Source organism: Haliotis rufescens, unplaced genomic scaffold (assembly GCF_023055435.1).
Source record: "Haliotis rufescens isolate VD_foot unplaced genomic scaffold, xgHalRufe1.0.p SCAF_1, whole genome shotgun sequence".
In the NCBI taxonomy this organism is placed as follows: Eukaryota; Metazoa; Mollusca; class Gastropoda; order Lepetellida; family Haliotidae; genus Haliotis; species Haliotis rufescens.
The window spans coordinates 89345584-89358904 of NW_025963779.1; the positions used below are offsets into that span (position 1 = coordinate 89345584).

At 38.5% G+C, this 13321-nt stretch overlaps 1 protein-coding gene across 1 annotated transcript in view; it reads right to left on the reverse strand.

Moving 5' to 3' along the window:
* Nucleotides 1–13092, reverse strand: part of LOC124134203 (nuclear cap-binding protein subunit 1-like) — a 38005-nt gene extending 24913 nt beyond the window's left edge. The window contains exons 1-5 of the mRNA XM_046498921.2: nucleotides 12962–13092; nucleotides 8181–8266; nucleotides 6783–6883; nucleotides 1593–1677; nucleotides 992–1063 (exon numbers count right to left, since the gene is read on the reverse strand). Coding sequence (XP_046354877.1) covers nucleotides 992–1063; nucleotides 1593–1677; nucleotides 6783–6883; nucleotides 8181–8266; nucleotides 12962–13007 — 390 coding nt within the window. The 5' untranslated portion in view covers nucleotides 13008–13092. The remainder of the gene's footprint in view (nucleotides 1–991; nucleotides 1064–1592; nucleotides 1678–6782; nucleotides 6884–8180; nucleotides 8267–12961) is intronic.
* Nucleotides 13093–13321: the final 229 nt, after the last annotated feature.

Genomic DNA, 13321 nt, shown 5'->3' on the forward strand with positions numbered 1-13321 from the left:
GACAGACAGTGGATGACATGTGGATGACATGTGGACAGACAGTGGATGACAAGTGGATGACATGTGGACAGACAATGGATGACATGTGGATGACATGTGGACAGACAGTGGATGACAAGTGGATGACATGTGGATGACATGACAGACAGTGGATGACAAGTGGATGACATGTGGACAGACAACGGATGACATGTGGATGACATGTGGACAGACAGTGGATGACAAATGGACAGACAGTGGATGACATGTGGACAGACAATGGATGACATGTGGATGACATGTGGACAGACAGTGGATGACATGTGGATGACATGTGGACAGACAGTGGATGACATGTGGACAGACAGTGGATGACATGTGGACAGACAGTGGATGACATGTTGAAGACATGTGGATGACATGTGGAAGACATGTGGATGACATGTGGATGACATGTGGACAGACAGTGGATGACATGTGGATGACATGTGGACAGACAGTGGATGACAAGTGGATGACAAGTGGATGACATGTGGACAGACAATGGATGACATGTGGATGACATGTGGACAGACAGTGGATGACATGTGGATGACATGTGGACAGACAATGGATGACATGTGGATGACATGTGGACAGACAGTGGATGACAAATGGACAGACAGTGGATGACATGTGGACAGACAATGGATGACATGTGGACAGACAGTGGATGACATGTGGACAGACAGTGGATGACATGTGGATGATATGTGGATGATATGTGGATGACATGTGGATGACATGTGGATGACATTTATATGTCTACTGGGGTTTGAACCAGGCAAACAAACAAACAACAGATAGGCTAACCAACATGTGTCAGACTGTTTTTCGTGTTCTACAGAATTAATTAATCTAACATTAATGAAACATAAATTCACAAAACTGATCAGCATCAATCAGATTGAACTGAATGTCGTGTTGTCATGGGGGTGCCAATGTGCTGGGATCGAAGATGAAACCTACTTACAATCATGCGTGCATTTTCAAACTCGGCTGTCTTCAGAGCTTCTTTCAAGTTGCGAACCAACATTTCTATGAACTGTGAAAGATAAAATAAGAATGCAGTTACTGTCAACCCAATCTAGTGTCTGAGTATCACAAAACTCTTTCCACTTACACATCCACAGAGTACTCAATCATAGTCATAGGACAGTTGAAATTTCCTCCTTGGTTCTCGTGTGTTTGTTCCAACAAATCAGTATCAGTAAGTACAATACTTAATATTACTCTGAAGACATGAATATCTCAAAGTGAGTAACATTAGTTTTAAGGTTCTACTAATTTTCATTATACTATAAATGCATATTGCATGTTAATATTCTTATGGTTAATAGTTAAAACTTTCAAACATAAATTGCATATTACATAGAATTGTCCTCACAATCAATAATGGATATATACAATCAATGTTTGCAAGGTGACTGATCTAAGGATCATAAGAACACCCATCCCTATTTCAATTTTAAATTACTAGATTCTCGAATTTATTTACTGAAATCTTATCCTACCGAAACTGTGAGGGAGGATGTTTACAAGAGGAGTTAGTTCTTCTTGAGTATCTTACTCACCTCTCCTCCACAGTTGTAGTTCTTTGCGTTCAACAAACCAATCAATGTTGTGTAGACAGACAGCTTCTCCGGCATTCCCACCACACTGAAATATACGACACACTTGTACTGGTTCCTACTGGCTGAACACATCTGAAGCACAGTCAGTGCAGTCCATGGGGACATGTAACACTGGATTAACAGTACCGTATTTAGGAGATGTAACACTGGATTAACAGTACCGTATTTAGGAGATGTAACACTGGATTAACAGTATCGTATTTAGGAGATGTAACACTGCCTTCACAGTACCGTATTTAGGAGATGTAACACTGGATTAACAGTACCGTATTTAGGAGATGTAACACTGGATTAACAGTATCGTATTTAGGAGATGTAACACTGGATTAACAGTATCGTATTTAGGAGATGTAACACTGGATTAACAGTATCGTATTTAGGAGATGTAACACTGGATTAACAGTACCGTATTTAGGAGATGTAACACTGGATTAACAGTATCGTATTTAGGAGATGTAACACTGGATTAACAGTATCGTATTTAGGAGATGTAACACTGGATTAACAGTACCGTATTTAGGAGATGTAACACTGGATTAACAGTACCGTATTTAGGAGATGTAACACTGGATGAACAGTACCGTATTTAGGAGATGTAACACTGGATTAACAGTATCGTATTTAGGAGATGTAACACTGGATTAACAGTACCGTATTTAGGAGATGTAACACTGGATTAACAGTACCATATTTAGGAGATGTAACACTGGATTAACAGTACCGTATTTAGGAGATGTAACACTGGATGAACAGTACCGTATTTAGGAGATGTAACACTGGATTAACAGTATCGTATTTAGGAGATGTAACACTGGATTAACAGTATCGTATTTAGGAGATGTAACACTGGATTAACAGTACCGTATTTAGGAGATGTAACACTGGATTAACAGTATCGTATTTAGGAGATGTAACACTGGATTAACAGTACCGTATTTAGGAGATGTAACACTGGATGAACAGTACCGTATTTAGGAGATGTAACACTGGATTAACAGTATCGTATTTAGGAGATGTAACACTGGATTAACAGTACCGTATTTAGGAGATGTAACACTGGATTAACAGTACCGTATTTAGGAGATGTAACACTGGATGAACAGTACCGTATTTAGGAGATGTAACACTGGATTAACAGTACTGTATTTAGGAGATGTAACACTGGATTAACAGTACCGTATTTAGGAGATGTAACACTGGATTAACAGTACCATATTTAGGAGATGTAACACTGGATTAACAGTACCGTATTTAGGAGATGTAACACTGGATTAACAGTATCGTATTTAGGAGATGTAACACTGGATGAACAGTATCGTATTTAGGAGATGTAACACTGGATTAACAGTATCGTATTTAGGAGATGTAACACTGGATTAACAGTATCGTATTTAGGAGATGTAACACTGGATTAACAGTACCGTATTTAGGAGATGTAACACTGGATTAACAGTACCGTATTTAGGAGATGTAACACTGGATTAACAGTATCGTATTTAGGAGATGTAACACTGGATTAACAGTATCGTATTTAGGAGATGTAACACTGGATTAACAGTATCGTATTTAGGAGATGTAACACTGGATTAACAGTACGGTATTTAGGAGATGTAACACTGGATTAACAGTATCGTATTTAGGAGATGTAACACTGGATTAACAGTACCGTATTTAGGAGATGTAACACTGGATTAACAGTACGGTATTTAGGAGATGTAACACTGGATTAACAGTACGGTATTTAGGAGATGTAACACTGGATTAACAGTATCGTATTTAGGAGATGTAACACTGGATTAACAGTATCGTATTTAGGAGATGTAACACTGGATTAACAGTATCATATTTAGGAGATGTAACACTGGATTAACAGTATCGTATTTAGGAGATGTAACACTGGATTAACAGTATCGTATTTAGGAGATGTAACACTGGATTAACAGTACGGTATTTAGGAGATGTAACACTGGATTAACAGTACGGTATTTAGGAGATGTAACACTGGATTAACAGTATCGTATTTAGGAGATGTAACACTGGATTAACAGTACCGTATTTAGGAGATGTAACACTGGATTAACAGTATCGTATTTAGGAAATGTAACACTGGATTAACAGTATCGTATTTAGGAGATGTAACACTGGATTAACAGTATCGTATTTAGGAGATGTAACACTGGATTAACAGTACGGTATTTAGGAGATGTAACACTGGATTAACAGTACCGTATTTAGGAGATGTAACACTGGATTAACAGTACGGTATTTAGGAGATGTAACACTGGATTAACAGTACCGTATTTAGGAGATGTAACACTGGATTAACAGTACCGTATTTAGGAGATGTAACACTGGATTAACAGTACCGTATTAAGGAGATGTAACACTGGATTAACAGTACCGTATTTAGGAGATGTAACACTGGATTAACAGTATCGTATTTAGGAGATGTAACACTGGATTAACAGTATCATATTTAGGAGATGTAACACTGGATTAACAGTATCGTATTTAGGAGATGTAACACTGGATTAACAGTATCGTATTTAGGAGATGTAAGACTGGATTAACAGTATCGTATTTAGGAGATGTAACACTGGATTAACAGTATCGTATTTAGGAGATGTAACACTGGATTAACAGTACCGTATTTAGGAGATGTAACACTGGATTAACAGTATCGTATTTAGGAGATGTAACACTGGATTAACAGTATCGTATTTATTTGTGTACAATATTGCACTTTTTTCATAACTTTTAGACTCCAAACTTCGGGGTGGCAATTACACATGAGAACATGTTACCCCTTATTCCCCAGCCTAGTGTGTGGCCATACATTGCAACTGAATGACCGGAAATTACTGGTTGCTAATCATCCACATTGTCAGAGTTATAGAGTAGCATGACCTAGATCTTCATATAGAATGTTGTCTTCACTGCCATCATGTGTGTTTCTGCCACCAAGGTTTCAGAGATGCTCTGCCAGGCTTACAGTACCCATGTACAAACAAGGGAGAGGTCTGGTCGGCGAATGTGGCCTGTCGGAGCGATGGACTTGTGCCTCTCTTCTATCCACTGGTTCCATTTGGCATGAACTTTACACTTTAACGGCTTGTTTATGCTGACCTCAAATGGTTGTAGCAGGCTGGTCATCCCAGGAATGATGGCGAGCTCAGTCCTTTTAGACTTAAGCTGTCAATGGCAATAGGGATGGGTGTTTCAGCAGGCCACTGGACGCCTCCATTGTTATCTCATCATCAAACCACCCCATTTCCTTGACACGGACCTCTGTTCCCTTCGGAAATGTCTCTTTGGGAAATGTTTTTCTCTTGATCTTGAAGACAACGTATGGCGGCAGCTTTTTCCATCATTAGTCACAGCCAACATCGCTGTAAAATGTTTATCTCATTGCCGGTGGTCTTGATTTTAATTGTCTCCCTGTCCTTGAAATCAACAGTCTGTGTTTATGGGATTTTAAACGTCAGCGGGGTCTGACCTGCACTGATCTGAAACGCTGAAACTCCTGTAACTTGTGGTCGAAATCTGATGGCAATTTCTGTGCAATGCGAGTCCAGCGATGAACTGAAAGTTTGTGTCTCTCCATGACTCGCTGACTCCACCCAACCCTGGCCTTGAGTCAACTTTGTTGCTGTTTCCATTGCCTTGAGACCTATGTCACTTGTGCCAACTCCAATATTGGCCATTCTGCGTTATTTTACCCACTCAATCAGCTCATCTTCAAAATTCGGAAATTGTGCAGATTTCCCCCTTTCTGCCTTCCTTGACTTCGGAAGGGTTTTGAAGTTTGGTCATGTTTTTGTGTCAAAGTCGAATATTGCTCTCAGAACATCCAAAATGATGCCCAGTTGCCATTTTCCTCTGCATACAAGACTGCCTTCAGTTTCCCTCAACTTGGGTATGATGTTCGCTTAGACGCCATGGTCAAGGACACTGATGTTAACACATTTGTTTTATATAGCAGCAGCTTGAAACCAGTTTATAAAGAAAAGCACTCTTCTTACTTTCATTAGTAAAAGATGAATATTTTGTTCTCTTGTGACATCATAACCATGTGTCAATCACTGCATTAACTGCAGAGCAAAATAAGTACACTGTCAATACCCTGATCAAATTGATTTATAAACATTTAATATAAACAGGATGTTTATTTAATGTGTAATTCAATTGTGATCAAAGGCTTTATCTGTCTTTACAGTAATCGTCTCCCCTTGATTTGATCAAGCAGTGCTGACTTTACTGGTAAAGTTCAAGGTCACTTCGTGGTTTGTGTCATTGAGGATATGTGAGCTGTCGATGTCAATGTAACAGGTTTGGTTAATAATGACCCAAAGATGATTTTATTTAGAATATTAGTCAGCAATAAATACTAAATATACCAAACATTCCTTTTTTCTTACATCTGATCGTGACATCGCCTGCCGTATTATACATGAGTGTGTATTATACACGAATAAATATGTTCATTCATATCCAAAAACTCATTTTAATGTCTTTTTTTGAGAGGAAAGCCCCTATGTCATGCACTTGACATGCAGGCCAGCTAAGTACAACTCACAAGAATGAGACAGGTGCTGTCAGACCAAGGACTATATTCGGGGTTAATCTGGTATTCGAAACACCAATCACATGTCATAACTCCAGATCACTGGCCCATCCAGAATCACTATTTATCATGTGACCGCTTCTAGGCTATAATATTTTGGTAAATGTTCCATGACTCAATCATTTAAACAAATGTGACAATGCATGAAAAGTACTGATTTCTAGTGTCTACCTCCAAGCACAACAGTACTGCAGGAGTGAGTTGGGTTTAACGCCGCTTTTTTTAACAGTATTCCAGTTATATCACGGCGTGTCAGCTTAATGTGGGAGGAATGCCCGAAGTGATGCAGGTATAAGACATTTACCACTTCCGTGAAACCCACGAGCACGGGTATGGTGCTGACACACCTAGAAACATAATTGGGGCAAACTGGGAATCTAACCCACAATCATAGGTTACTGGCATGCCCAAGGGACGCAACTCTGCACAGTGAATTGCGGCGCCTTGGACGAATGGGCCACCCGTGCCCCCAGTACTCCAGGAAGGATGACCAACGGTGTCCCTACCATTCACAGAGGATTCTCAGTATCTTGTGCTTGTAGTTGGGCAAGTCTGCTTCCAGCACACTGGCCAGTCCCTCCAAGTTGCTCTCAAGGGATGAAGTACTCTGTAATGTATACATTCAAATTGCCACTTTTCTTAAAGACAAACATGTTTTGCTTTTTTGTTTCTAAAATGTCATTAACCTCACGCTGCATCTTTTTCACCAGGTGTGTTGCAATGTGTTTTGAACTAACAAGTGGAGTTAAAGCACTTGAGTGGTCTACCCAAAAACCCAATATAATGTATAAGGGTTGTAACTTGGCTCTTCATTTTCAAAGATGTAGAAGACATTACATTTTTGCAAAGAGAGCTGATTCTATGCTGCAGTCTGTAATTGATTAACACTATAACATGGCAGCATGTAAGGACGATAGTATCTACAGTCAAGTCCCGTTAATCCAACATTGTTGGTTGCATATGATTATGTCGGATTAACGAAATTAGGTAGTATCAACATGCCTGATTGAAAATTGGACAAATGTATGATACATAGCGATTCAAATCCTGTTTTGTTTATTTAAAGCAGTAATTTTTTATTGTTAAGCAAGTTTAATTCTGCAGCCGTTGAAATATGCAGCAACTCACCTCGCATAAAAAAACGGGGATGTGTACTCGCGGGCAGATGACCACGGAGTACGCTGATCACTATGTCGGATTATTGAGTGCTTCCAGCAATTCGTTGCAAATTAGGTGTGTCTGAATCGGAGTGCGAGACTGTCGGATTAACGGGTCTAAATAGCACTGATTTAATCGGTTCCCATCATTTGTGTCAGATAAAGCCGATAGTCGGATTAACAAGACTTGGCTGTATGTAACTGAGTTGTTTCCACCATACCGGTTGTACTCGGGGATGTCTCACAATTGTGAGGTGAGGTGAAATGGGGTTTACCGTCGCGTCAAAGATTATTGCACTTATATAGCGACATGTATGTGTGTTTGTGTGTGTGTGGCTGCTTGTACTAGTCCGGACTGATGCCGATTTATAGTGCTAGCACACTGAGATACCATGCTGCAGTTTAACATGAATACCCCACTCAGACACAGTAAACTGACTCCGAGCCGACCAGTCCTTGTTTTAGCCCCTTAATGCCGAGCGCCAGACAGGGTAACAACAAGTACCATCTTTTAACGTCTTTTGGTATGATGCGGCTGGGGACCAAACCCCAGACCTTCCGCTCTCCGGGCGGATGCTCTACCATTAGACCGTGGAGACGGTTCCCTCACAATTGTGAAGAATTGTTTTAGTACAGCATCAATTCCATTCAAGTAATATTTCAGATATTTCTGGTGTACAATTGCAGCAAGTATTACCATGGTTACCAAAACGCCTCTCATCAAAGTATGAACAATCCATCAAATACCTTTTCTCCTACTCTTGTGATAAGAGATTCCAGGCGATCTTCAATGTCCACAACATCTGACTGACGTCTCCTTTTACGTGATGGACCTGACAAGACAATACAAGATGAAACGTTTCTTGCAATTCCATATTACTTGTTTTCACCTTAAATTTATATGATTAAGAAGAACATATCTGGTTAGAAAACCTTCGTACTCAGTAAATACTTATAATTATGACAAACACATTTCCTGATGCATACATTTAAGCATGTATAGCAGGTAAAATGTAAACATTTCATTGAGATGGAACAAGCCAGCAGGGCTGACAAAAGTTTACAAGCCACTGGGCCTTCAGACATATTGAACATGTTGAACAAAGACTCAATTCTACAAATGTTCAAATGCTGACAACATATAGAACATTCTGCAATGGTTTAACTATCGGCAAATTTCTGCTCTTAATAATTTTGTATTCTTTAAGTTCATAAAAACACTTAATATACTAATTTACTCTGCTATAAAATACTGTAAATCAAGAAATTGATGTGAGCATGAAATTAACGTGAAAAATGTGTTTTCTTGCTCACATTAATAAAGTGATGCATTATAATCTGGACATACTGGATTTGAATGTCACATCATCTTTGTACTTGTTAACCTTGTCAAATGATCGTATAGTTAGAAGCAAAACACTTTTCACCCACGTGGTGCAGTAGACTAACAGCAGTCGTTGTGAATACATAACACTGATCATTAATGTTTAAAGGGGCAGTAATCTCTGTCTTCTTCTCGGACATCTAACACTCCCGTTAGGACTCACTAGCTGCCGATTTGCTCGCTAACGCAATTGAGAGTAATAAGAAACTGGGCTTCCGTCTGCAAGGACAGCTAAATAAACTTGGAGGCAATATTTGTTTTACACATTTTTGAACACTGATTGGTTACCGGAGATCCATGAAAAAGATTTCGACAAAGGGCACAAGTTAATTAATTTCTTCAGCCTAAACAGACAAAAAGAACAATGGAAGCTCATTGGATGTCGTTATTAGGAAATACCCCTGATGGTTATAGTTTATTAATAAAAAAAGTATCCCTGCAGTGAATGCATTTCAGATTTTGGATTGTGTGGATAACACGATTACTACTCTCTTGTTGTCATCCACGTTTTCTGGTAAAACCCTACACTTGTGTATTTGTCGTAATTCACTTGATGCTAAGTTAATGAATTTATTACAGGCATAATTAGTGGTAGCACCATACTCAGATTACCTGATAAAGGTTCCCATTTGGCATTTCTTGTGTCTGGGGTAATTATTCGATCTAAATCCAGGGTTGAAGTGAGGTGAAATTTGTGTTATGTAATATGCACGTGGCAGCCCTGCAAGAGATTTACTTTTTTGTAAATCAACAGATCATTCCCAGCCATCAAAGGATTATCAGAATATACGTTGATTGATTAATCACTGTTATCTTGCACAGTGGATATTTCAAAAGTAAGTGTTTACATGTGTAGGTATACTAAAGCTACACTCGTATCATGGCGTGAGTGCCGATGTAAAAACAACATCCTTTGTTCAAAGGATTAACCGATAATATGTTGACTGATTGCTCTTTGTAATTAACTAAATGGATTTTTTTAAGAACCGTGGACATAATGAAAACATTTGTCACGTGGGCTTTCTCAGCTGACCTTTGAGACTTGACACCAATGTGAGTGAGTGAGTGAGTGAGTTTGATTTTACGCCGCTTTTAGCAATATTCCAGCAATATCACGGCGGGGGACACCAGAAATGGGCTTCACACATTGTACCCATGTCGGGAATCGAACCCGGATCTTCGGCGTGACGAGCGAACGCTTTAACCACTAGGCTACCCGACCGCCCCGACACCAATGTGACACAACTGGAACAAACCAAGCGATCAGTTGAGAAATGAACACGGGTTATTATATCCCGTAACGCTATATATATTTTAAAATATTGATTGTTACAGAGACATGTGACATCGAATATGTTTCTTCATACAGCTGCAGATGTATAGAATCTCCTTTATGTGGATATTCACGGATACATTTCTCGAACAAGGTAGCTGCCAAAAATTATAATATAACTTTGGTAGGTTGTAATTATGATATTGGCATTTTGTTTTCATTCTTTTACTCTAGCATTTAACAGAATCATTCTTGTTCCTCTACGTCTTGGTTGGAAAGCTCTTCGATGTGCGATATACGTTGTTTTCACAAGTCTTGTCCATTGTAGGCGTGTATATGTTTATTATGTTACAGTCAATCTGTAAAATGTCAATCACTCAGGCAATTTATAAAATGTCTAAATATTTCAGTCATTTTACAAATTGACTGAGAAATCTGTCCATTTATTTAACAGATTGACTAAAAATGATAAAGACGTTCAAAAGGGCATAAAATATCACAATAGATTAATTATGCTGGTATCAGAAGCCAAACATTATAGAAATGTACTTTCAATCCTAACATTTTCAGTCACTTGATGATGATATTAAACATGAAAATGTTTGGAATTTGTTATCATAATAATACAGGTGGACACATTTTTCAGTCAAATTGTAAAATAACTGAATATTAAGGCGTTAAATAATTTTCTTAAGTGAATTTTTTTTACACATTTTGACTGTAAAAATATACACACGATAAAATAACCAATACTCAGGTGAAATATTTACTTTGTGTTGCAAGTCAAAATAGTGTAAACGAAGATCGCACAATTACCATGCAAGTGACTTTTCAAAACTTCGTCACCATTACTGATACTACCCACAAAAATACCTACATTTCCTTATTATCTCGAAAACTGTATTTCATTTTGTTGATCAATGTGACCATACACCCTTATTACTATCCATAAAAGTGACTAATGCGCATACGAATGGTGCAGCACAGGTCGCGAACTAATCTAGATTTCTGCTATGCATCCAGGTACTCACGGGGAAAAAACAATATCAAAGGCAACAACCAGTCCCGGGGAATTGCTTTAGATCAGTGCCCCTTTCAAGGACTGCGCTAACTAGTGTGACTTGCATGTCTGTTGACCTATCTCATTTGAATATGACTTATTTGGAATTTCCTGTTCTTCATTTCCTAGAAGAGTGGTCACATGTGAAGAAGGAGAAGTTAAGTTTGTGAAACCTACCACTACCAATACCACTACTATTACTACTACTATGTTCTTTCTCTGGGCAGTTTATTTCCCTGCTTGAAAACAATCTAAGGCAATGTATTCCAAGAAACATGATGACCAAGAAATAAAAGAGTAATTTAACCAGGTTAACTGTTAAAATAAACATTTTTTCACAACTGCCCATAGCACTTAACATGCTGACTGTTTATATTGCAGTTTATCATATAATGGGTAGGTTTCTCGGCAGGATAAAGCCAACGGATAAAAACGATATCTGTTGGGGTCATATGCAGATAGAGATGCAAATATTAAAGGTCAAGTAGGGACTACTTTCACTGTTTATAAACAAACATGGCGTCGCCCTCGTCATTCGGCGATCGAGTCAGAATTAACCATCAGGAATCTGGATAAACTTCAGGGATAATTGCTATCACTATCAAAAGAACAGTCTAATATACTGAAAATCAGCGTGTAACTGTGACGTAGCTAAGGCATTTTATAAGTTTTGGCATCTTTGGAGATATAAATTTCGAAACAATTTTGCGGGGACACGAGGCCTAGCCAAGCGGGATCAGTAGCCATATCTGTGCTTGTAGACCTCTACGGCTTGAAACCTTCTCCACAAATTAAAATAGTTGGATTTGGCCGAAATATGTTTGAATTGTTACCTTGTTTCGTTTTGTCGCTGTGTGTACATCTGACTACACTTCTTAACGTTATGACAAGACAAACCGACTGTCAACAACGTCTAACCGTGGCCGTGACGTTGCATAGACTAGGGTTAGAGTAGCTTCCCTTAGACAAAGGGCAGTTACTCTAGCGGACAGACCGATGGATTGCCGCAAAAGGCAATTAAAAACAATTGTTGTTTTGCGTATATGTTGCTTCGCCAGTGTATAAGAAACAGATTTCAGTTGGAACTATATTGGCTACTGTGACTGTCTGACTGACACATCACTTACCCTGTGACGTAATAAATATTAATGCGTGCATTCCAGGAAAACTCGCAATGTTTCGGTAATGTTTGTGAGAGAGGGAAAGAGATTTTGAAGCACAGAATTAAAGAATGACATTATATGATAAAGAGGTTATCACGCTTGTGTGTTTGGGGATGGTAAATATCCTGTATTAGGAATAAACACTATGTATTTAGCTCGCCAAGGCTCACTAAATACAATGTTTATTCCTAATGCAGGATATTTACCATCCCCAAACACACTCGCGTGATAACCTCTATATACACGATACATACAACCTTGTCTTAGTAATGGCCTCCAGTAATAGTTTTTCAGCTTCCATTTCACACTATGTTTACCGGTAATAGTTAAACAGTGTTTGTTGTGCTTGAAATCATACGTAAATAAACCATTTTCAGAAACAAAATAACCTCAACTGTCCATGCGTTTGATCAAAATAAGTCTTGGATATGCACAGCGATAGGGGGATGCCTGGCAATATTTTATATATTAATTTTAACATTACTGAGTGCCAAATGGGTATGCTCTTATCAATCTACATTTGTAACATTTATCTCAATACTGCAGTGGATGAAATCCTTTATAAGGCAATATTTCACCAATACTCTATTAGTACTGGACACCATAAAGACATAATTCTATATCATCAAGCTTGCATTATCAACGCACCATCATCTTCATCGTCACTGTAAGATGCTCTTCGTCGTCGAGACATTTTTACGTCTTATTTATCTGGTTTGAAAACCCGGCGTGAAAAAGAAAGCCCGCCTTGATACGGAAACGGAAGTCATGAATTCACACACGCACAAAATGGATTTGTGATGTTTCATTGGCTAAATATATATATCGTTTACCCATTATGTTTAAAGATGTTTAATCGGGGTTTCCGTGGCCTGTAGAACATAAGACAAAAATTAAAAAGAACAAGAGAGAAAAAACAACAGGATTTCGTCTTCACATTTAGTTTTCATACTAAAATCGAAAATGCATGTGTTTTATCAAGCAAAGAAACAATTCCTGCAATGATCC